Raw genomic sequence first — 24,766 nt, 5'->3', positions numbered from 1 at the left:
CTTGAACAATGAGTAATGGTGACTCACTTCTTGTCGTCTGTGGTTTGACTCCAGGCCTCTTCGTGCCACGCGAGGAGCTTTATTTTTAGTCGAGTTTTTCTTCGATTGCCAAAGCAAGAAAAGAAGAAAGATGGAGCGCGTCAGATCTGTGTCGCCGCAGCGTCTCTTGTGTGAAGTTCATTTATTTTGTGCCATTTGGCGTCGAGATCCTCTTGCAGGACGAAGTGGCAGCGGTTCTAATCGAGTGTTAGAGACACATCAGAGACGTGACGCAGCGAGACGAGCAGGAAGCAGTATGGCGTCTTGTTTATAGGACCTCTCAGCGGGTTTAATGGGATTTTCACAAATTATTGGCCTGATGTTTGTTTGATGTTGAAAAAAAAGCAGCTATTAACTCCGTCGTTACACTCGCTCTCTCCGACTCGATCTCGCTTTCTCTTCCGTCTGTCTCCACGTTTGGGCGGATGAATAAAACCGGCTCATCGGTGGCGCCGCTAACAAAGTTGATGTCTACATACATGAAGGAAAACGCTCGCAATGCAACCGCCACGCGAATAATTCCTTTTGATGTCGCTTTGTGTGTAATTCTTAATTTCTCCAAAAATCACGTCTCCGTCGCTAATTGTGCAAACACGTCGAGAGGGATCAATGTCACACGAGATTAGAACCGAGAGGAGAATAAAGGGAAAACTGCGGCAAAGTCAAAACGGGGGGGGGGACGTGGCTGTGCTTTGCTTGTTGGGTCGTCAAAAATAAATGTAATTTGGTGCATCTCACTGAATCAAGCGTGAAGGACTTTTCGCTCATTTTGCACAATTCTCTTTGGGGAGATCCTTGAAATAACTTTGAGTCCACATCAACCGACTGTTTTGCGCTGCGGTTATTTTGGTATCTGGGGTAACCCGAAAAACACAACTATTTGTTCTCACTCAGGCCTGAATAATGAGAAGCAAATGTTTGTCCATCACGGTAAATGTCGCCTTTTTCTTCTACTCGCTTTTTTCCTTGGTAAATTTTGGATCAGATTAAAATAATAACAGATATAATGATTTTCTTTGAAGTGGTGCCACTTTTGACTTTGTGTTTACTGCCCATTTCATTTCATGTGATTGAATATAACTTTTTATTTTAAAGAACAATGGACAGAACCTCAAAGGGCTCTTGTCACAGCCAATTGTACTTTTTCCAGGTCAAATTCATCCTCTAAAAATAACTTATATATTTTACTGATTGAACAGCAAATGCATTTCGAAGACTTAAACGCTTTTTCTTTGATTTTCAATCCAAATAAGGTGGAAAATCTGTTAATATAATTATCTGCCAAGTCATAGACTGTTGATACTGAACGTGTGTGTTAGATTATAAAAGAAAAACATTTAAAAAATAATCTGCTCTTGTAAAGTTTACGCTATCGGCAACAAAATCTCAATTATTATAATTTTTTCTTGTCTTTTCTTTGTGAGAATGAAGAAATGAAGAAATGATGAGAAGCGTGAAAAGGAGGGAAGGAAAAAAATTTTTGTGCATGTTCCTAAAATATGATTCGTACAAAGAAACCTTCTTTGCAGGAACAAAAAATTGCAAGTAAATCCGAATCCAAATATTCAACATAAGTTTATGTGCATACTTGTAATTTCACTACTTTATAAAGTCAAGAGGTCAAATTAGACTTGAGTTTACACCATCGATATGGTTTTGTTATGCGCATGAATTACAGAAAAAGAAAAGAAAAGTATGTGCTACATTCCTCAGTTTCTCCAGAGTGTAAATATTTATGCATTTGTTTTCCTAAATCACCGCCTGACTCCAGCGTTTTGATGCCGCGGAGCGACGACGTGGACTTAACTGCTCTAAAAGTCATTTCACCGTGTCGGAGTACAACAGCGAGCGGAGCGGAGACGAGAGGAAACTGTGTTTAGTGGTAATCAGCTCGCCGTCGGGAAACTGGGTATAAATGCAAATGTTCAGAACACCTGCAAAGTCGAGGCCATTTCACTTTCTATTCTTACCTTCCTCTCTTTCATGTTATGTATTATGATGGGTTGAAATGAGGTTAACAGTAAACCTTGCTCTCTGGACAACAAAGTTTGAGTAACGCGGACTCTGAATCGGGCCGTTTCAGTGTCAGTGATTTAATCCCACGAGCTCCTCACACGTTTGCTGGTCTCTGGTTATTTGCCGCCTGCGGTTCGTAGGCCGCAGATGAAGTCAGGCTAATGGAAACAAATAACACAACTCGTGCTCACATTCCTCTGAAATGATTCCAAATGGGCCGTGCACAATTATGCGCTAATTTGAGACGGGTTTCCAAACCAACGTGTGAGCGATGCTTCTGGTTTCCAGTCATTTAACAGGATGATGAAGTGGTCACAACACAGCTTGTGGGCTTTTTATTAACCAGGGGTCAGGATTTGACCCTGAGGAGGCTCTTTATATAGACGCTCCCTACGGTGTTTCTCACAAAGAAGAATGACATTGAGGCCGATTCCAAACAACAGTGGATGTGGGCCAGTGCCAGCGAGTGTTGATATGATACACAAGGCCTCATGAAAACAGTTAGAGTCCAAACTTTTAATAAAACTTGAAAACATGAAGTTAGAAAATAAGAAGAAACACTGGAAAATCAAAAGAAAACAGAGCTTGTTCAAATACATTTCTATCAGGATACTGAAGTGATCTAACTTACAAAAGACACTTTAGAGGTAAATGGAAGTTTTAGTTCTTCCAGAGAGCTGCTGTTAAAATACAGATTTTTATTGTTTGAGTTTTGTTCCACCCCCCCCCCCTCGCCTGCTCAGTGACACACTGAACTGACCGAACACAATCTGCATCTCTCTGCTCTGCTGCGTGTTTCAACTGCATCAGCAGCTTATTCGCTGGGCTGCTGCCTCCCTGATTTGTTATGTTGAGCGCCGAGCGGGCGCCTCAGGCCGTCTGTACGCCGTGATGGATCCGAGACACCCGGGCGGTGATAGACAGGTAGCAGGGTACGACTCCCCCTGCTCTGATCGCTGCCCCCGCGGCTCCCGCAGCCCCTCACCTCCGGGTGCACGGGGCTGCGGCGCTCGGGGGGGGTGGCTGACAGGTAGCTTTGCATGGAGCCCCCCTGCTGCACAGAGCTACGGGTGAAATAAACCTGCTGCCTGTGTGTGTGTGTGTGTGTGTGTGTGTGTGTGTGTGTGTGTGTGTGTGTGTGTGTGTGTGTGTGTGTGTGTGTGTGTGTGTGATCGGGTATTCCAGTCAGCGCTCATCCTCTCACCGAGAAGTGTTAAGGGTGAAATAAACCTGCAGTTCTCCATGAAACGTCAGATGTATGTCTGAGTGCGTGGTTGTGTTGTGGGAAAGGTGAGGTTTGTATTGAGGATACTTCCACAACAGATCTCTGTGTGTGTGTGTGTGTGTGTGTGTGTGTGTCTGTATTCTGCAGCTTAACTGTGGCACCATTCATAAATGTCCATCAAGCGAGCTCCACAGCAAGTCGGTGGTGTCTATCACATCTAATCTCTCTCCACTCGCTCTCTGCTGCTCCCTGCTTCAGCCGGCCCCGGCGGACGGAGGGAAACACACTAATGGCCGATCGTTATATAGAAACGCAGACATGAAATAGGCCTTAATGAGCTGTTTTCTGCTCTGTATTTCTTTCCCGGGGGGGATCATTGTTATTGGTGGGATTGATTGGCAGCAGGGCCCCGCGCCGCGAGGCTCTCCGCGATATTCTGGGCGATAGAAGTTGTCGCAGCAAGGGCAGCTTTGTTTGGATGTTTGCAGCTGCAGGGTGTGCGTTGCTGCGTGTGTGTGTGTGTGGGCATGTGTCTCCGCTCGGCGTCTGCAGGGCTGTTGGAGCGCTGCAGGTTCGTACGATTCTATTTGCGTCATCGTAAAAAAAAAAACGATTCTTTTTTCAAGCCGACTGTTTATATCTTCGACGGCTTGAGGGACTTCCACATAAGCTGGCGGGTTTTTTTTCTTCGAGATGCGGTGTTTGTGGATGTCAAACAGCGAAAGGAGCTGAAGTGTCACGTTGTGTAGTCCTGTGCAACCTGCAGATTGTGTCTGTCTGCATCACACAACAGCAAATATTTGGACGGGAAAGGGATTCACGAGTGCAGATGCTGCAAGTTGCTCATGATATAGACAAAACTGGCTAGAACTCACAGAATGTCTTTTTTTAAATGAAGCTACTCATGATGCTAACTTATGTAAAAATCACTTAAGACCTCTTCGAGCTGAAATAACCCTCTGGGAGTATTTTTTTTTTTGGCTAATCCAGTGGAAGAAATGTGTGAAAAATCAATGTACTTCACATTAGGGCAGAGATACAACTGCTTAACCTTCAATAATGAATCAATCCTCAGAGAATTATTACCCAGCTACAGCCCCGCGGAGATTCTATTGTTTTCCTCAATCCCAGTGGCCTCTTCAACCCTGTTTTCAGCAAACCAGCGCTGATGAACCCATCGTTTGCGACCTGCCTGCTGCCAAACACAAGACGTGCAGAGTTCAACTCAATTCAGCTTTATTTGTATAGCGCCACTGCACGGCGTACATTATCTCAAGGCGCTTTACAGAGGGAAGGGCGAGACCTCACGATATTATAGAGATCCACAATGAGCAAACATAGAGATAGTGGAGAGAGGAAGAAAATCCTGGAGCGGAACGGGACTCGGGTGTGTGTGCGGCCGTCTGCCTCGGCGTGGTTTAAAGGAGAGGAAGGTAGAGATAGAAGAGGAGGAGGAGGAAGAAGAGGAAGAAAGGGAGAGAGGAGAGAGGAGAGGGACACCAGGCACAGCTGCACATGCTGTCATATTGGAGTATTTCATTTTTAATACCAATACCTTGAGGACTTATTGTGTTATTAATAATAAGACTGAGTAGATCAGCATGAAATTAAATTAATTAGAAAAAAATAATGGTGCCAACAGTGAGTCTTGAGGCAGATTTGGATTCCTGCAGCTCTGGAGTAAGAGAACCTGCAGACGAGGAAAAGAAAAGAGGAAAAATCAGACATTACAGGAAAGAGAACAACCGGTGGAGACCAAACCAGAGCTCAACAGACAGGATATGTATTGAGAAAACAGGAAATATAAAAGACAAAGTAAATGCTTATATTGTCCCATGTCTTCAGGACAATTGGACTTTATTTTCTGATGAATTTACAAAAACCAATAGATGTAGTGTAGGTGACTTTGTTTGAATTGGTGCAGTAGAATACAGACAGGTCTTATTTGTTTCATGGTTCACAGATTATTGTCTCACGCAGCAGAAACACCGACCCCGTCCTTTTTTCAAGACAAGACTTTGATTATATTGATATGGACACATCGGCCAGTTAAACAACTTTCATCCTTTGAATTTCCGGAGCCAAAACTTAGTAGAAGTCGTGGAGAGCAGCTGATATTGGAATCTGTGTTGTTGGTTTCCTCCAGACGACATCATCGGATAATAAAGTCGTTATATACTGTAACAGTGCAATATTCTATTCAACCACTTCTCAACATTTTGGATTTATTCTCCTCTAAATACCATGAATAGATAGAACTAAGTGTTTGTGTCGCAGATGTTGTGGAACCATGTGGATCTGATAACGTTCACATCAGAGATCGTAACTTCTCTCTCTACAGATTTTCAGGTTCCACGAACATTTTACCGTATTTAGCTTTTCTGCTTTTGTTTCATTAAGAAAGATGATGCATGGTGAATCTGCAACAAGACAGCAGATAGTTATCTGTTTTTCTAACTTGACATTGTAAGTAGTGTAAATATTGTACAGGTTGAAACATATGTCTATTATTTTGCGTATATTTATATAAATGTATGCAAAAATGTGGTAATACGTTGTGTTGCAACCAATCTTTGACATATCCTGGTTATTTCTGCATGTAAATCTTTGTTATTTCAGACCCATACCTTCCAACGCGTAGAAAATGTACCTTTTTATTTGTATTTCCTTTTTCCCGGGAGATAAGTCAACCTTCTACCCAGCAGTGATTGAAAGGTCTTCAATTTCTCCCCTACTAGGTTGGGAAAGAAGCATGTTTATTACCGGCTGTATTTGAATAGAGCTAATCTATGCATCAAGCAGCAGCTCACAGTCTGCACTTGGTAGATAAAGGCAGCTGGCATGCTCCGAGGCCAGGCTGAATATCAAACGGCTTCAGATGAGGCCTGTTCACGGCAGAAGAGGCCCTGGAAGCAGCAAGACTCCAGCCATGATTATAGCCCCTGTCGCACCGCGGCGCCTCTAAAAAGTGACTTGAGATGAGAAAAGATTGCGCTATTATTTAAAATGGGTGGAAAGCACAATGTTTTTCGCCGTGGCGCAAAAGCAATTCACTGAGCCGGAGGTGGAAGCAGCGTGACACCATTCATCTTTAAAAGGGTGGCACAGAAGATTCACTCAGAGGTCGTACGGACACGACGGTTCGCGCGCGGCGAGGAACCGATCTGAATGTGAGCCTCCTCCTGAGGGGCAAGCTGTGTCCTGTCCACTTTGAAATCCCAACAACGCTTTCCTCCTTTTCACCAGGCGCAAAACAACTGCTCAGATCAACCCCGGTGGATTTAGACTTTTCATTCTATGTCTCCAAACAGTTTCCAGATTGCCGTCACTTTGAGCGACGCTCTCTAAAACACGTGTCCTCTCTCCGACGTCTGCATGCGGCGTTCTGGTGTTGTGTGTGTGTGTGTCTCGTGCTTACACTGTGTTTGTGTGACATTGCAGGGAGTTTGGCCGCTGGAAGGTGAACAGCTTGGCCCTGGAGAGGCAGGAGAACAATGGCTTTTCCTTACCGCTGGACCCCGACTTCCTCCAGACCATTAGGCAGCTGGGCAGGAGGCCCAGTCTCAACGCCATCACCGACAACATTATCAGGAAATACGGAACCCACTTCCTGCTCTCCGCTACGCTGGGAGGTGAGACGAGCTCTGTATCTTCTATCTGACCTACCTTTTGCAGCACCATGGGAATCTGGTGTTAGGGCAGACAAGCGGCTCTTTGAAACCACGGGAAATGTTCCAGGAACCTTTTTGTGACCTTGCTCGTGCATCGCTGCCATTGTGGAGCATCGACTATCAAATTAAAACCAAAAAAAGGAGAAATCTCTGGCAAACGCTCGCTGCGAAACGTCTTTTAAGCTCTAACGCTTTGTGCATCGCGCTCAAACAGCCAAGTCTTCCGCTGAACATTGGCCCAGCTGTGAATATGAGATGATAAATGATTGTTTAAGCTCATGTTCTCTGATTCAATGAGTACAATCTGTGTTTGGGGTTGTTTGACAAAAAACTGTCTGCTTCCATAACAATAGGTGCAAGTTAGCCAAAGCGCTGTATCTGCGGCACGATCTCCTCCCAGCTCCTCGGCTCGGCTCTTTTCATCTTTTGTCTCTGGTGCACAGACTCTCCGAGCCACGCTGGAAACCAACAGTATTTAAAACAGATAACAAACACAATTCTCTGCATTATGTGAGGAGAACAACAGACTAACTGAGGCCTGATATAACCTAGTATCCCTTTGCTTGGGGATGTACTTTATATGTATATGACTGGGATTATTATTAATAGCAACTACAGGCAATAAATGAGGCATTTTAAATATTCATATATCACCTTAAAATGTATTCTTAGTAATGTGTTACGACTTGAAAATGCTTTCAATGCTTTCACGTTCAGAAAACACAACATTCCTCAGACAGTCCATCGCTGCAGCTCCTCCTTTCAGCCTCTGTCTGGAACACTTGGTTTTATCTTCCAGCGCGTATAGGAAATGTCGGCCAACACTCTTGTTGGGGTCGAACCAGAATAGCCGCTAAAACCATGCATTATGCAAAAATGTCGGGCATCACAGCGGTGGAAGTTTCGGCCGCGCAACCGATGAAGCGTTTTAGGAGCTTTAGGAGCAGTGTTTTCTGGGAGGGAGAGAAGCTCCCTCGCACTTTGGGGATTTTAATTTTGCAGACTCGGGGAGTGCATCCCTCCGCCGAGCGTGTTAGAGAAAGTGAAAAGAAATTCCTGGGATCTGCCCCCGGAATCGTGCACCGCATCAGTTCTTCCCGGGCCCGTCAGTTCAGTTGTTTTGATGTAATCCTGGTAAAAAAAACAAACGGCAATTAAAACAATAGCTCCTCGGCAGAGTTGAAAAACCTCTGACACACTACAGGAAAGGGAAGAACTGAAAAACATGTTTATTTGCTCTCTTGCTAACGATCAGATACGAAGATGGACGCCACTCTCGTCTTTTTAGACTAAATATTAAAGATGGAACCAGAAGATAAAAAGCTCGGCTTAGAATAAAAACATGAAAGTAGGGGCCTGGCTTTGACCTCAGGTTAAAACACTTCATCTACCACCACCTCCTGTAATTAACACGTTGCATTGTCCAATACCTGTAAATTATATTACACATGTATATCTCATAGCAGCAGTGTTTTCCCTGCTCTTTAAAGGTTTCAGTGACGGAGAGAATGAGCTGTGACGCACGTTTAACCTTTCTCTCCTCCCGGTGTTAATGTACTGTATGTCAGCTCTGAGTGTCTCTCCAAATTAAAACCCCATCGCCCATAAAACCTAACGTTGTTAGAAAGCTTGTCTCTATTGATCCTTCACTCCTTCTAGCGTCTGTCAATACTCTGTCGTCTGAAAGCCTCGGCTCTGTTTGTATTGAACGACACCGTCTCCATTCGAGTTATTATCACTGAATTTTGGATTTCTCTGCAGCTTCTTCACTTTCAGACGTCCTGTTTTTCTGCCTGTGTGAGCGTATGAACATCCGACCACCTGTCCTGGGTTCATATTCACAGCTTTGCCACCGGGAGCGTTTTTGTCTGCGTTTATGTTGCAGGGGGATGAGTCATAAATGAAGTTTATGGATGTAACTGTGCACCCATTGTGTGTCTGTGTGTGTGTGTGTGTGTGTGTTTGTGTGCGTTCACAGGGGAAGAGTCTTTGATGATCTTTGTGGACAAGCGGAAGTTGAGTCGGACGAGCGAAGTGAGCGAATCCAACGGCACGGCGGTGACTCTGGAGGCTCTGCACCAGCTGGCCGCCTCCTACTTCATCGACCGGGAGAGCACCCTGCACAAGCTGCACCACATCCAGATCGCCTCCACCGCCATCAAGGTAGAAACCTGCTGCTCTTTGTTACGCACTCCAACACAATGGAGAAATATCTGAAACTCATTTATTTCAGCTTTTAAATTGCCTCCATTGTTGAAGGGTTTTTCTTTTTTTCAGAGAAACTCCGTGAAGACGTTGTTCAAATTAGATTTTGTCTCGGTGGATAAACATGATTATTGTATTTTCTTACAAAACATGGCAAGTGGTCCAGATTAGCTCTCGCTGAAGAATTAATGAAATCTCGGCTGATTCGGAGAGTTTGAAAAGAAACTGCACACTCAGCAGGTTAAGTTTCTTTTAATGAGAAGAAGAAGAAGAACTTATTTCCGTCCAATCAGGGCAGTTATTTCTTGTGGATTTAGTCTCCAAATTAACTTAGTACACGATAAAACCATGGACTGTAAAAGACATGAAGGGAAACCAGAGTGTTTAGATTGCCCCCTGGTGGCTGGCTGCAGTATAGGTCATAAACCCCACCTCCATGTCAGTGGATGGGACCTGAACCATCGTCCTGGGATCATTTCTGGATGGTGGGAGCGAATGAAAACGTGTTGTTCATCTTTACTTACTGTTTCAAACACTTAATTTTTACTTGCAAACGAAAATACACAGTTGAGTTACGGACATCTATAAAGTGTAAATATAAACCGTATAACAGATTTATAATATTGTCTGGGACCGGGTGACAGTGCATGAAATCCTGCAGCCCTTTTGCTTTTTGTTTTATTACACTGGGACAAAATGTGGCGACCAAGTGTTTCCTGTGATCCCGAAAACTTGTACTTTCTGATTAATAGACTGTGAGTCATTGACTCAGACAAACAGCTGATGACGTGCTTGTGTTTTGGAGACAATAACGCTGCTCGTTCTTCCCTCTGGGAATGACTACGGGAGCAAATTAAGAAAATTACCCTGCACAGTGGTCCGTACTTGCCAAGTACTTACCACTTGCTACCAATTACTGAGCGCAGTTTACGACCCATCAATCGGCCCTTAGTGGACGACTGTGGCCCGTTTCAAAAGCTGAATATGCTGCAGATTATTAAAACACGCTTTAAAGGAAACGTTAAAGGAAACCTCAGTTCGAAGGGTGACAACATTACACCTTCATTTACATACTCCAGCCTCCGTAAGGGCTGATAAAAAAAACACGGTGGTAAACTTTTCATATGTGACCGACATTCTCTCGAGGAGCAGAACTCCTCCAGATAAAATATTTTCACGGGGCTGTATGAGATATTCAGCGAGTTGCAGAAAAACCTCATATGAATAAACACATTTACTCCACATTAAACTGGGGAGCAGGCGGCGGAACGTGTCGCACAGCAGCGGCGGTCGTTCTCAAACTTTTTCTAATCGCATCGTGCTTTGATTTGGCTTTTTTCCCCTGACTGCCGTGCACCTGCGTGTCAGAAAGCATATTTTTCTTACTCGCCCTCTTTTATGATGTGGTTAAGCTTTATTTAACAGTGAAGAACCGGGTGTGACTCTTGCTGCACCATTACCTTCGTTCTCCTCAAGGCGCCACGAGGAGCCACGTGATGCTTCTCGTCCTGCAGCTCGTGCACCGCGTTCGCTCTTGAAAACGATGGATTTAATGATTTTTGCCAATGAGCCACAAACGTATCTGACTGGATGGAAGATAAATTAAAGTGCATGTTCTTTTTCAAATCATCATAGTGTATTAGAGATCGGACGTATTGACTTCCTTATTTAGCTGCGTGATTAAAAATATAAATTTGTCCCCCTGGCCTCCCGTCGTCTTCGCTTTACGACGCTTTGATGTGACTTCGGAGGGAACATGCACATTTGCACGTTCAGCGAGCGAGAGGAGAGATGAAGCGAGCGGCATTGTTTACTCCCCTCCTCACTCTTTCATGTGTGCATCCACCGCTTTGTATAGGGAACAGCACACTGTGCATATCAAAATATGCTTATGATGTAAATATCACCCCTGCATCTTTTACTGCTTAATGCCTTCAGGGTGTGTTCATTCATCACGCTGTCAGCGGTTATCAAGCGGAATGAATTGAATCTACCGGGTTTGCCCTTCGTGCCGCAGACTTAATTCTCTGCTTTCCCGAGGAATCGGTTTCCTCACATGGCTTTTTGCTGTGTTTATGTTTGCCTGCGATAAATAACAGATTAACGTCACGAGTGTAGGTAAAATCTGAGACGCCCATCGCCGCACGTTCCTGTTTGTTGTGTCATTTATTATTCTCCAGGCTTTGCTGTCTCTGCAGAAGCAAATCACAGTATGAAGCAAAAACAACTGGACGGATTAGCACCGAACCTGGTAGACAGATAAAGGTAAAGGGGATAAAGAACCAATTGAACTGCACGATAGACGCTCCGACACAGGAAACTGAGTTCTGACTGTCTGCGTGGACGGTAACAACTTTATGGATGAAGGAAGAGTGAGGCAGCAATCACGCCGTGAAAAGTGTACAATTTATTTTTGGGTTTAGTATGTCTAGATTACAGTCGAGACACTGCTTGGACATGACGATAATAATGAAACCTGGTGGACAGAGGCAGTATCGTTCAGGAAAGAAGCAGTAACGTTCTGGTTTGGATCCAGATCAGGGGGCAGGCGCAAGATTTATAGATCTTAAATAAAGACGTCAGGCATCTTGAGCGTTAACAGTTTGTCGCAGTTAAAAATATAAATCTGTATCTAGTGAATTTAAAGTTGGTTTCGTTATGAGACTTTGGGGTTTGTAGTCTACCACTAAGTGCCGTTCTAGCTTCTACATTGTAAAATGTGTCAAAACGGGGATAGTACTTCATATTCCAGGTGGAACTCCTACACACAGCAGGTGGTTGGTGGGTAACATGGAGCCAGTTGAAGCTCTAATACCGAACTGCAGCGGAAAAGTAAGAACATCAGAGTGTGTTTCTCTCATTGTGACTCTGTGGCTGCAGCTAAGAGACTAAACAGCTTTTTCCCTTTTTCCTGAGCCGCGGCCCATTTTTCATGCACTCGTCCTTATTGATGCTCCACTATACAGTCCATCAGAGATAAAACTGTACATTCTCTAAAGTGAATTGGCAAGAGGACGTCTGGCCGATTTGGCAGCAGCAGCCACTGAACCGGGGTCCCGCTCAAAACCCCTCTGATTGAGATGAATAGAGGAAAAGCTCTCGGGGGTGCGTTTGTTTGTGAGGCATTTTCAGGTGACTGATGTAAAATACTCACAGCGTCAGCAGCCTTTAATTCCGAACACGGGGTTGTTACCTCGCCCGCGATGAAGACGGATGCCAACGCAGAGCTGCATTTAAGAGCAGCACTGGTCCCCTGGTTTTTTAAGAGATAACAGATTTTAAATGGTGGAGATGTCTGGCCCCGGAGACCTGCAGGACGGAGCACATTAGCACCGGGAAATAATGAAAGACGGGGAAAATGAGATAGCAGCGTCGGGAGGGGAAGGAAGCGGGGCGGCTGCTAGACGCTGGGATGAATCAGCTCTTTCATCTGGGTAATTTGCTTCGAGAGCCTCCGTCATTTTTGCGGCGTGAGTCAAGGTGTCACGAGACGGGACGAGGACGGACGGGCGGTGTTTAGTCCAGGATCCAGACAGGTACACACGAGGTGCTGCATCAGTCTCTGCGTCGCTCACCTTTGATTTGCAGCTCTGGCATATTGAAGATTCATTAAACCAAAGTTGGGAGGAGAAGATCATTGACGGGGAGGAGGAGAAGCGATAACGAACGTTTGACCCAATTCGCCGTGCGAGGCCCTGAGTGTTCAGTCAGTCGTGCAGCGTCATGCTTCGTTTGTCGGAGTGGGAAATAAAAAGTTAGAGCATCGGATAATGGCCGAGGAAGAGCTGCAGAGAACAACGGCACAAATCTTCATTACTCTCGAAGGAAGATAAATGTTGTTTTCCTCTTGTCACAAAGTTCAACTGCTTCAACCTTGCACACGAGCTGGAGGTTTCTCTTGCTGGACACGTTCGCAGCAGATTCCTCAGGTCGTTGAACGGTGGATCGATGGCGGCTTCCGGCTTCAGTCTTGTTTCTACGGAAAAGTACCGGGGAGGCAAGATTAGAGTTTTTATTCTTCCTTTTTTTCCATTTCGTGAATATATTTTAAAAGTAGAGAATGTAATATAACGCAATCAGAGGATTTTTAGCATTTTGTGAATAAAGTAAGAATCCAAAGATTAAAGTCGACTCTTCAGGTTCATCTAATCCAGATGTTGGACTGACAGCAGATGCACTTTTTGGCAAAATCTCAAGAGCAAGAATTCCCCTGTTTTGTATGGATGTTACAATATCATTTTACGCTTCCTGATACCAAGACCGATTCCTGGACTTTGCGTATCGGCCAATTCCGAGAACCGATCTGAAACCGGTGCATTAAACAAAATCACATTTTCTTCACTACTCTAAAAACAGTACATTACAGTGCAGCTGTTGTTTAAGGGATTTTCAGGAAAAGAAGATTTCAGTTTTATCTGGATGAAGCTAATATACTTAAAAGGCCGTACATAGATTTACGTATTTGCCGATGCCACACTCAGCATTTTGGAGGTATCGGAGTATCGGTATCGGGAACAAGTTCATCTTTACTCTTGAAATTTAAAGTTAAATTCTCCCCTGATGTCGTTCAACTTTATCGTCTGTACTTCCGATTTTTCTCAACATTTCCACCTTTTCTTGAAATGCAAAATAGCCCCAGTCCTTCTCTGTCGATGTTGAGATTTTTCTTTTAAGAATTTCCCTTCCAGCTCCGTCTCCTCTAATCTGTAGCCGGTTAAAAGACGTGAAGCCCGCAGAGAGAGAAAATAAATACACAGGATCAGAATTTCTCTCCTGGCCCCTTTTCAAGTGACTGGTGCTTCCTGTGAAGTCGCAGAGCTTAGTTCCCCTTAAAGAAACTCAGTGAATATGACACAACGTACAGTATTAACTTCCACTTTCCCCCAGCGAAGGTTCCCCTCTGTTCCCCCGTGGCTTTGAGTGGCGTTTTGGTTTTTTTTTTCTTTCAGGGCACACAATAATCTCATTCTGATGCTATTTTCTCCCTCTTCCCCCTTTTCTCTCGCTCATAGTTGATAAGCTTATCCCTCGCCGGTTGACATTAGAGTGTAAGCCAGTGCAACAAAGTGGTCTTAAAACATGCATTGAAATCCTCAAAGACTGAATAAACAGGCGGAAACACATCTCTGATGCAAATGTGGATTTTTCGACACACACGGCGCTGCGGTGATTAAGCAAACGACGATTCTGGAAGGTGCGGCAAATCGGACAATTTGGAAATGAGCGATGATTTCCCCATGAAGCGGTTGGAGCCGTCTCGTAGTTCTGCAACGATCAGAAAAAGTGCAGCCATTTAAAGTCCATTGTTCCTCAGATATCCGACATCAGCGGCTCACTAAGTGACATTTTAGTTTTTGTGGAATTATTCATATGAGGGATTCGCAGCGGCGATGAATCTTCATCAGTAAAACGCCGCCGCCCCAACTGCTCTGATAATACTATTAAAGCCGTGCGTTTTTTAAATAATGCATGTGCCTCGGAGCGATCTGCGCTGGTGGACCATGGTAACAGGCTAAGTGCTGCGATGCCCCCCCCGAGACCACACACCAATAACACATGAGGCTATCATCTATCTGTGCACCGTGCAGAACATAATCTGATTTAGATAATATGGGTATTTTAGCAGCCTACTTCTTTTATCACGGCCTTTTTATTCAATTTATAAGCTGCAAATATTTAGTTCCAGCGTCTGCAGAAATCGGACACGTACAGCGTGGTTTGGGCAGAATGAGAAATCTTTATTCGTTATGTTACACTCTCCTTTTGGCACAAAACTATTATTTTGTGTCTTAAATAAAGCATTTGAGGTGTGTGTGTGTGTGTGTGCGTGTGTGTGTTTGCAGAGTGTCTCCAGTGGGAACACTGGACCCCACAACAGGTAAAAAACGAGCTGCCGTGCCGAGCTCGACTCCGGTTGCGATGCCAAACACTGGCTCTGGCTCTCACCGGCTCCAGGAGTTGAAACAACACGACGCTGCTGTGTTGTCTGAAAGTGGAACTTCTCCAAGTTCCGTGTTTCCCTAAATAACGGGTCTGGCAGCGGGCAGAGCTGTTTCCTCCGTCGGGCTGTGGGATGGAGCCGAGGAAGGGGAAGCTAACGGGGCTCGTTTGGGAATATTTGCTCGCTGCTTGAAAAACACAGGCTGTAAAATGAACGAAGGAACAAGTGTATATGTTTTTCTTCTGGATCCAGAGAGATCAGTGGATGATTTGATGACGTGAATCATAAAGGCTGAGGGAACATTATGACTTCAGCAGTGACGAGATGTTGATCTGTTTTGAAAGAGCGAGTGTTTCAATATTTGAAAAGAACGAGCTTGTTGAATTGCACAACATCCGTCCATCCATTATTTATATCAGATGTATTTAACTGTTTGTCTGCTTTGTTGCTTTCTAGCTCACTAGTGTAAGATTTGTTTCTAATTTATTGACTTATTGTATGAATGATTAATGTTGGTGTTTCAACACAACACATTTATTTTGCTGTTTTACTGTCAAACTCCAGATTCACGGGCTGATATGTGTTGTTCTGGATTAAATTATAGTTTTTAATATAATTTTCTGATATAATGGATACACTGGTCACACATGGTCGTTTTAAATTAGATATTTTTCCCCATATTTGCCAAATCATGATATAAGAAGTATGTATTTTTTGAGTTGGGTTAATTGGAGACTTTAAATTGACCATTGGTGCGACTATGGAAGTAAAGGGAGGTTTTCCTCTGCATGTCAACCTCGCTCCCCCACAAACCTTAAGGATAAGCTCTTATGGATGGATGGATGGATGGATGGATGGATGGATGGATGGATGGATGGATGGATGGATGTTCAGCCATATCAGTAAACCATGAAGACATAAAGGGTAACAGATCTTCTGACTGTAGCAGTTTCAGGACTAAAACGCTCTTTTAGTCAGAGAGATGATATTTAAAGCCCGGAGGGCAAAATTAAATTCATAACGATAAGATAAACAAGTCACATCCGCAGCATGTGTAAGCACCAAAAACTGCTTATTCCAGAAAAGCCTTTAAGTGCAATTAAATGTTCCATTAAATGCAGCTGTTAGTTATTCCAACACAGTCAGCACAATTATCTTGTAGTCAATTATGGCCCATTAATAATTCCCCCACCAACGGCTCTGTGTCATTTACATATCAGCTTCTTTTTTTTATTATTATAGAATAACTTGTGTGTTTTTCTCCCTTTTTAGATTAAATTGAAAAAGAAGAAAAAAGAAAAACCGTCCCACGAGTGCTCGAAAGTAGAGAAATCCAAAAAAGGGATTTTTCTTTTTGGGGTCGATTTCTAATGGAGGAGCTGACTGTGCACACATGCTCTGCTCCACTGGGTTTCCTTTTTGCAGATGGTCTCATTGCTATGCATAGAAAAACCATCTTTAGATTTGCATTTGGTCAATTTTCTTCCCCTTTAAGTTAGACATCTGTCTGTGTTAGGGACTAATCCCCGGCTCCCAGTGGAGGCTCCTCGGATTTTAATTAATTGTGTTAACGCATCAATATTAAAAGAGAGAAAAATGGAAGTGGGTTTCTCTCGCTCTCTTTCTCGCTCACAATGATGTCTTTGTATTCACAAGACCCTATTTTAATGATTTTAAACTGCACAACTCAGTTTATTAGACTTTTTTTCCCAGCGGGAGAAGGACAGTGGACGGACGTGGACGGCACACGACAGAGCTCCCAGCTTTTTGTATTCCCTCTGCGCTTCGTTTCCTCGTTGACCTTGGAGTTGTGAAAAGTAGACGTCAAAAAAAAAAAACAAGAAACAGTTTTTCTGCCCACGGCGGCAAAAGTCGTGCGTTTCCTTTTTCCCCTCCCGGCTGTAAACCACCGCTGCTGTCATTAATCTGGCAAGGAGATGTGGTTACTGTTATTGAACCTGTGGGAAAGTATTAAAGGAGACACGACCGTGGTGCTGGGCGATGATTCGCCGGTAACGGGGGGGTGGCGGGGAGGAGATGGATGTCCCTTCAGGTTTGCAGTTCATCTTTGCCGCCCGCGAAGCCTGGATGTGTGTGCGTGTGCGCTCTTAATCAGGCTTTTGTCAGGGATGACGGAGCCGAGAACAATCCAACACCAGCTAAAAGCGGAGATGAGAGATTCTCGCGTGTGTTTTTTCTTTTCATGTGTGTGTGTCTGTGTTTTGTCACCATGTCCTATGCGGTCTTTGATCTCGTAATTCAGGATGACGTCCCGCACTCGAGGCAACGATCGGTTTCCATACACGACTGTTGTTTATTGGGGGATTTCTCACTCCCTCGCACGGCTTTTGTTTTCGCTCGTCATCCACACGGATGAGGTTTAGTTTCAGGAGTCGTGACGTTCTGACGTCCGCGGTTTCTCTGGAGTTTTACGAGCCCCTTAAAACAAAGATCTTTGAAAACGCTGCTGGCCCCGTTTCAGTTTGAAAAGCCTGTTTGAGTTTGTGTTTGAGTCTGGACAGGTAGAAACAGAGCCGTTTGAAAACGGACGTGCAGTTCTTAACTGACAAATGGACAATCTGCTTCCTGTTGTCACCCCCACACACATGACCGGTGTTCGCTGGTAGTCACATGATATGTGTGTGTGTGTTTAGATATAAGTTTTCTGAAAACTTGAAGATCCCCTGTGCACAGCAGTTCTTCTCCTGGGTGCCGGCTGATTCAGGATCAAACAGGATAAGAAAAAGAATTTTAAATAAATCCCAGTGCACGGCAGGACGCCAGGTTTGAATTTATTTATTCAATATTTTGCAATATGACAGGGGGAACATATAGTTCACACATCGCTGTTATGGCTATTTCAAATTTCTCTCTGAAGGACAAAGGTGTAAAAAGCCTTTTTAATGTCAGGTGACATAAATGAAAATGTTGCTCAAGCTTTCAGTGTTGATTTTATTTGCAGATGTTAGCTGCTCTTTGGCCCGTTTTTTTAATGAAAAACTTTTCTGACGGTCGCGATAAAATCAACACCCTGGAGATTCAAAGAAGTTCACTTCCAAGGTTTGACTCTTCTCTTAGTGGAAGTCGCAGGATAATAGAGGCACTCGTGCTGGATGCTGGAAGCCACCTCACACTTCCTCTCAAGTGCAGAGTACAGTGAGGAATAAAGTTTGCATGAAGCGAAGCCCAGAAACTCACTTTAAGTCTCAGCCCAGAAACTATTTCCCAAAGCACAGCAACAACCCAAGGTCTTTTCTTTTTTTTCTTCTAAATGAACGAGTTGGGAAAATATCCAAAATACTTAATTGTTTTACAAAGCTGCACGGGCTGAGTTTGGCCAGAAGAAGAAGGGCCACGTTAATTAAATGTAAACAGAGAATACATTCAGTGCAATCAGTGTCCTCGCATTACTGTCAGTTACCTGGAATTCACCTTAATGCATCCGTCTGTGATTCGCAGCAGATTAATGGCCTCGGCAAACGGAAGCACTCTCCACAGAACGAGCTGTGTGGTTTTACTTTGTGTTATTGTGTTATTGTCAACCCACACACTGAGTGACAACTTTTTTATTCATAATAAATGCAGAAGGCCGAATGTACTTTGGAAGTAGGCCAGCGGTGACTTTTAATACATCACCCAGCTGATAATAGGAGTCAACACATTTGGCTCGGGCGGAAGCTTTGGATCGTTTTGCCTGAGCGGCTTCAAAAGCTTCATTTGTCCCAGAGAACCGCGTCGTCCTGGCACTCGGGAGGAGATCTGATTAAAAACACACCATAAATAAATCCAATCAAAAAAACAGATGTTATACAAGATGTTATTATCTCATCTTCTGCCGTCTGTTACGTTTGCTGCCATTAAGATAACATTTTACATCAGACCCTGGCATAAAATCTACATTTTACATGATGGGAAAGGGGATTTCGTCAAACTGAAAAGTACAAATCTCTGAATTTGAATGAATTTTACTACCTGCAGTCACACAGCACAAATAAAAGGACATAATCAGATTTTGTTCTTCCTCTTCCTCCCATAATTCCTCAGATATTCCATAAAGTGAGCTGAAAACACATGGACATTGTTGTCTTCATAGCTGTGTCTCAATTCGGGGGCTGCGTCCTAGATTGTCCCAGTTTGAAAGCTTCTCCAAATGTGTCATTCCACCCCGAGCAACGGAGGCGCCACCGGGTGGATCCCTCCCGGCCCGACTTATCCCTGGATTCAGTCATTCATTCACACATCTGAACAGAAAATCATCTTTTCAATGTTTTTAATCGTCCGTAGCTCGGTTGCTAGTCGACGGCTGTAAGGGCGGGAAAAGTGACCAGTTCCACTTCCTCCACTTTTCAAAAATGAAAATATCTCTGATACGGGGGCCATCTTGTGCTTCTGGCGCCACCTGGAGGCAGAGTCTGTGCAGTTATGATCATGGGGCGGAGCTGTGGTGTCAAGGACCAATCACGAGTCTCAGCTGTCAATCATTTCAACCTGTTTTTATAGCATCAAATGACTGATTACTGGGGAAATCAACACCTTGCAAACAACAGAAACAATCTTTGGAAGAAGTTATTTCTACTTTGAGTTTTTTACTTTGGCCCATGATGTCCCGTTTGCAAACATGGAGGAGGCGAGGTTCATGACTGCAGCCACTTGGGGGCAATGAGGATGTTTTGGCGTCATTTGTGTGGAGCTGTCAAGTCGTCCATCTTTATAAACAAATCTACGTCGGGAGCTGATGTGATTTTCTCGGACTCCCACGTAGTTGAAGGTGAATAAAACTGAATTAGAAAGTTGTGGGTGTAGAAATCAAACACACTCATCTAGTCTCCAGTGCCTTTGTGGATCACAGCCGTCGTATTTGTCGTAAACCGGCCAGTTTTCATTGCTAATTATGAACACATAGCTGTTCTGTGACAGATCGTCAGATATACAAAAACGCCGTAGTGATCCGTGGCGAGCGGATAACAAAGTTGGCCGTATCCTCTGAGGACTTGCTGGTTGATGACCCTCCCTCGGAGCTAAACCAACAGTTTTCTGCCAATTTGTTTGGCGCCTCCAATTTGTGTCAGTGAACCATTTCCTAGATTTGTTCAAGAGTTCTCCTGGGACGCGAGAAAACTGAAACTAACCAAATGTGTTCTCTCTCCTCGAGCCCGCAGTCCTCCAACGCTCAGCAACTGACTCGGAGTGTCAATTATTCTCTGGCGGAGACGTTACCCCTCCCACACATGCAGCCACATCAGCCTCCTCTGGGAGCTGTTGTGGTAAAAACCTGCTCGGCAGCGTTCGCTCCGTCGCTAAATTGTCAAACAGCCATTTTGAGAAGCGCAGGGGAGCGGGAGAAGAGGGCGGCTTGATTGGTCGTGATTGAAGAAATCAGTGTGAGCTCACATCCCATATATTTAATAGAGATTTGTGTTCCGCTGATTAGAAAATAACCATTATGTCAGCGCTGTATGTTGCTGTACGTTCTCTGTTTGTCTTCTTGGCTGCGTTCAGACATTTAATTTGATTTATGTAAACGTAAAAAAGTGGTGCGTTCAACACCCGGATGTAGGAGGAGACGCATCTATTGAAGAATGAACAAAATCGATGGCTGTGCACAATAAGAGATGAAATGATGGGATATAAATGAATCTGATAAAAGCAGAGGAGGAAAAGGGAAATAAAAGAACGTAACAGAAATATGTACGTTTTGTTTTGTTTGTTTTTCTGTTCCTCCGCACACTGAGTCCTGCTACTTATTTATATCCCTATCTATGTCTATGTAGATGCTTAATTGGTGATTGAAGGTAATTTAAAAAAGAAATAAAGGAGTATTTTGGGGCTTGAACTAGAAAGGGGGTGTGGCCGCACGGTATAGGACACCTCAGCTGGGGAACTGAACACTAGCGACGGTTGTTAGGGTCGAGAAAATGTTGACGATCTGATTGAGCGGACTCAGACTGGAAGTGACTGAGGAGGAGGAGGAGGAGGAGGAGGAGGAGGAGGAGGGTTCCAGCCAATCACTGAAATGACAGCTGACAGCGAAGAGGAACACAGAATCAAAATGTGATTGGTTTACTGTAAACATCCAAGTCAGCTCATTAGAGGAGGTGGAGAGTGACAGAGAGAAAGTTTTTACTGATTGAATTTACACGGAAGCTTCATTTGCAATGCTCACAGCTAGAGTTCCAAAAAGGGTTTAATGTTTTATTCTATGTTTAAATGCTTTAAAAATACAGTAAATTACTTTTATTGAAAATATGAACCTCAAAAGTAATACAATGGAAACTTGAAGGATTATTTAACTGCTTGATGGTCTTGAATATCAAATTATTGCTGAATGTATGTATTTGAATTTGCAAAACTGCGTTTAAAGAAATCTGTAAAATAACTTAACGTACTTTCTACTGTAATTTGACAGGAAGTGTTTTCAGTACTATCCATTGTACTGCCTTTTTTAAAACAGGCGAGTTTATATACACGTTGCTGCTGATTGGATGAAACCTCTGAATCAGCCTCCAGACGAGAGAACACTTTACCTGGAAGTCTGTTGCACAAACAGAGCAAACGATGACGAATATTTAATTTATTATTATTATATTTATAATGTATTTGTGCCCGGGGTGTCTCCTCTGTAGCCCCACCCACTTGTTACCCGATCGGCCCTCAATGAGGTGCAGTCAATCTCCTGCTGCCAATCGGCCGGGGAGTTCAGTGTGTGTTGCAGTTGTGTTGTGACTGTGTCTTTATGTTAATGGTTAACTCCACGGTTTGTGTTGTTTTCTGTGGTGGATGTGGGTCAGTGGCTGAGGGCCGACACCCCGTGTGGCAGCCAGAGGGAACAACAGTTAATAAATCCATGCTGGTGTGTTTGCATTTAGCTCGAAGCTCCACTGCTCAGTCCCACACGTCCGCTGGTCACAGACTCTTTGTCTTGTTAAAATAACACAGCACTTTTTATTGAAGGTAACTTTATCCAGGACCAGAAACATGAATCCTCCAATTGTTTCAGAGTTAATGTTTGGTTGTATAACAGTGAATCAATAAAAATGCAGTTCAAGTTCTTTTTTACAAGGGAATAACGCGTTAAATTCAAAGATCCACGACACGTCAATGACAATTAACTGGATTATTTATCTGGCCAACTGGATGTCGGTGAGTTTTCAGCAGCTCCAGCTCACAGGTCTGGGAAAGTGCGGCTGCATCTCTGAGAAAAGTTGATGTTCATGGCTCCGGGGGGGAAACTGAGCAAAATCTGAAAACGCCTCGAGCTTGAGACAGTGTTGACACGGGCTGAAGTTTAAAGTAGAAAAAGTCCTGGTGGTGCAGGAGTCTGAGAGAGAGAGAGAGAGAGAGAGAGAGAGAGAGAGAGAGAGAGAGAGAGAGAGAGAGAGAGAGAGAGAGAGAGAGAGCGAGAGGGAGGTGTGGCCTGTTGCTCATCCCTGAATCCACGGCCCCGCCCACTCTCTGGTTATACAAAACAACCTTTGTCCACTAGCTGCTTTGGGAATATCAGAGCACTGCTCACAGGCTAGAGAGAAAACAGATGAGAAATAACTTCAATCAAAGACATAAGAAGAGAAACTATGAGCTAATATTGTTTTGAAGTTACTAAGACAAAGAAGAAAGCGCTCTAAATGTTTGATGGATCATCGATGTGGACGTTATCGCCACCTACTGGCCCGGCATGCTTGTTTGTGCATTTGTAATCATTTTTTGTGTTCTAGTCTGGACGGAGATATTTTGTAAAACAAAGGTTATGTGGATTGTTTTTAAAAGATGAACTGATTTGATCTTGATGGACGAAAGGTCGAGGTCACAGTGGACTCGCAAAACTTTATTTATCTTATAAACACCTTGAGAGACTCATGTTCACTTAGACACACGGATAAACTGACTTAGATTCATGTTTTCAAAAGGTCAAGGTCACAGTGACCTCTCCAAACAGGCTTTATCGACCTTTCGAACGTAACTCAAGTCTGTACTTAAGGAACTTCTTCAAATTTTGCACTCAAAGATTAACAGACCTCAGGGGTCAAAGGTCAGGAGAACCAGTGAAAAAGACTGAAGCTGCACTGGTTGGCAGAGGCAGGAAACCGCCGGGTGGTAATAAAGCTTCATTTGAAGAACGAGTCGTATTGAGCGATGATTTTTGTCGCCAACTCTCCGATCACATTCCAGCCTTTTGAAGTCCTGTTTACAATATTACCTCCATGTAAAAGTTAGCATCAGGCAATTACACAAAACCCCAGGTACGTCTATAATTGAGTAGGACACGCTTACACCGGCATCACAATGGATGTTATGTGTTTGTGTGCGTCGGTGGGCATCGTAATGGGTAAACACAACGCAGAGAGGAATTTGACAGATGACACCGCAACTTACTCATTATGCTTTTCTCCGGGGATCCTTATCGCAAACTCAATTTCCAGCCCACTAGCTCACAGAGTCATTATCCTAAATATGATTTGCACCACGGAGAAGTCTAAATAATGCGTGATGTGTTTTGTTTCTCCGGAGAGCACGTTGTGAACAGGAAAGGGTGTTGTTCATCTTATCCTGCAGTGACGTTTCACCGCGTGCTCCTTTCTTTTTTCCCTTTTTATCTCTCCCCCTGTTTATTTAATGACATCAGCGGCATCTTTCTCAGTATGGATTATTGTTTTGTGCCTCTGTTCTCCTCCCTTAAGGTGACCGAAACAAGGACGGGCCCTCTCGGATGCAGTAACTATGACAACCTCGACTCTGTCAGCTCCGTTTTGGTTCAGAGCCCCGAAAACAAGATTCATTTGCAAGGTTGGCCATCCATAATTGAACTCCCCCAATTTCTGATGGAATTGTCACAGTGTCTGTTCTCTGGCAAGCTTATAACTGCAGCGCAAGAGTGTCAGAACGAATTTGGCTTCAATCACTCTTCCGCTTCTTCTTCTTTCCTTTTTTTTCTTGCCACGCATGCTTGCGGAGTTGTGAAGTGAATCCCAGACAGTAATGATTTGGAACAAAAGAAGCAGAACTGCGCTGTAAAAATAAAACTTTAAGCGAATCTCAGTTTATTGCATGTGACGCAGAGCATATGTCAACCGTGGCAAAGAAACTGTGATTTTGCAGATGTAGCGTTCAACAGCACATCTCAACACATTTTCTGAAGTACCTCGAGCTCCGTCCTCATTCACCCGTGTGTCTGTCCCCCGCCTCAGGCCTGCAGGCCGTGCTGCCGCAGTATCTGAGGGCCAGGTTCGTGCAGGCGGCTCTCAGCTACATCGGCTGCAATGAGGAGGGCCAGTTCGTGTGCCGGGACAACGACTGCTGGTGCCAGTGTGCCGCAAACTACCCACAGTGCAACTGCCCCGAGGGGGACCTGAGGGCCATGGAAGCCAGTTTACTGCAAATCCGAGATTCCTGGAACGTGGCAAACCAAGACTTTGAGGAGTCAGGTCAGTGTGTTTTTTTTCTCTCTTTGTGCCCATTTGACGAGTGTGACGGCAAATTACAGCCCGTTGTTATGGAGAAGCCGACGGGCGAAGAGAACAATGACAGAGGGGGCCATGAAAACAAGGGACAATTGCATCCAATCACTGTAATGGGAATTCATCAGGACACGGAGGAGCAACTTTTAAAGAGGCATCTTGCAGAAATATACAAAAACAACAGAAGAGCATCTCACCCTTATTAACTGAAATGACA

The 24,766-nt window shown here is 44.1% G+C and overlaps 1 protein-coding gene across 2 annotated transcripts in view; it reads left to right on the top strand.

The window, feature by feature from the left end:
* The window catches only part of brinp3a.1 (bone morphogenetic protein/retinoic acid inducible neural-specific 3a, tandem duplicate 1), a 47,039-nt gene that overhangs the window by 10,104 nt on the left and 12,169 nt on the right, over positions 1-24,766 (top strand). For both annotated transcript variants that reach the window (XM_035177584.2, XM_035177583.2), the window contains exons 3-6: positions 6,722-6,912; positions 8,930-9,114; positions 23,773-23,878; positions 24,280-24,516. In XM_035177584.2, the coding sequence (XP_035033475.2) occupies positions 6,722-6,912; positions 8,930-9,114; positions 23,773-23,878; positions 24,280-24,516 (719 nt within the window). The remainder of the gene's footprint in view (positions 1-6,721; positions 6,913-8,929; positions 9,115-23,772; positions 23,879-24,279; positions 24,517-24,766) is intronic.

The sequence above is a fragment of the Hippoglossus stenolepis genome, chromosome 14, assembly GCF_022539355.2.
Source record: "Hippoglossus stenolepis isolate QCI-W04-F060 chromosome 14, HSTE1.2, whole genome shotgun sequence".
NCBI classification, from domain to species: Eukaryota; Metazoa; Chordata; class Actinopteri; order Pleuronectiformes; family Pleuronectidae; genus Hippoglossus; species Hippoglossus stenolepis.
This window is presented reverse-complemented; position numbering and strand designations above follow the sequence as displayed.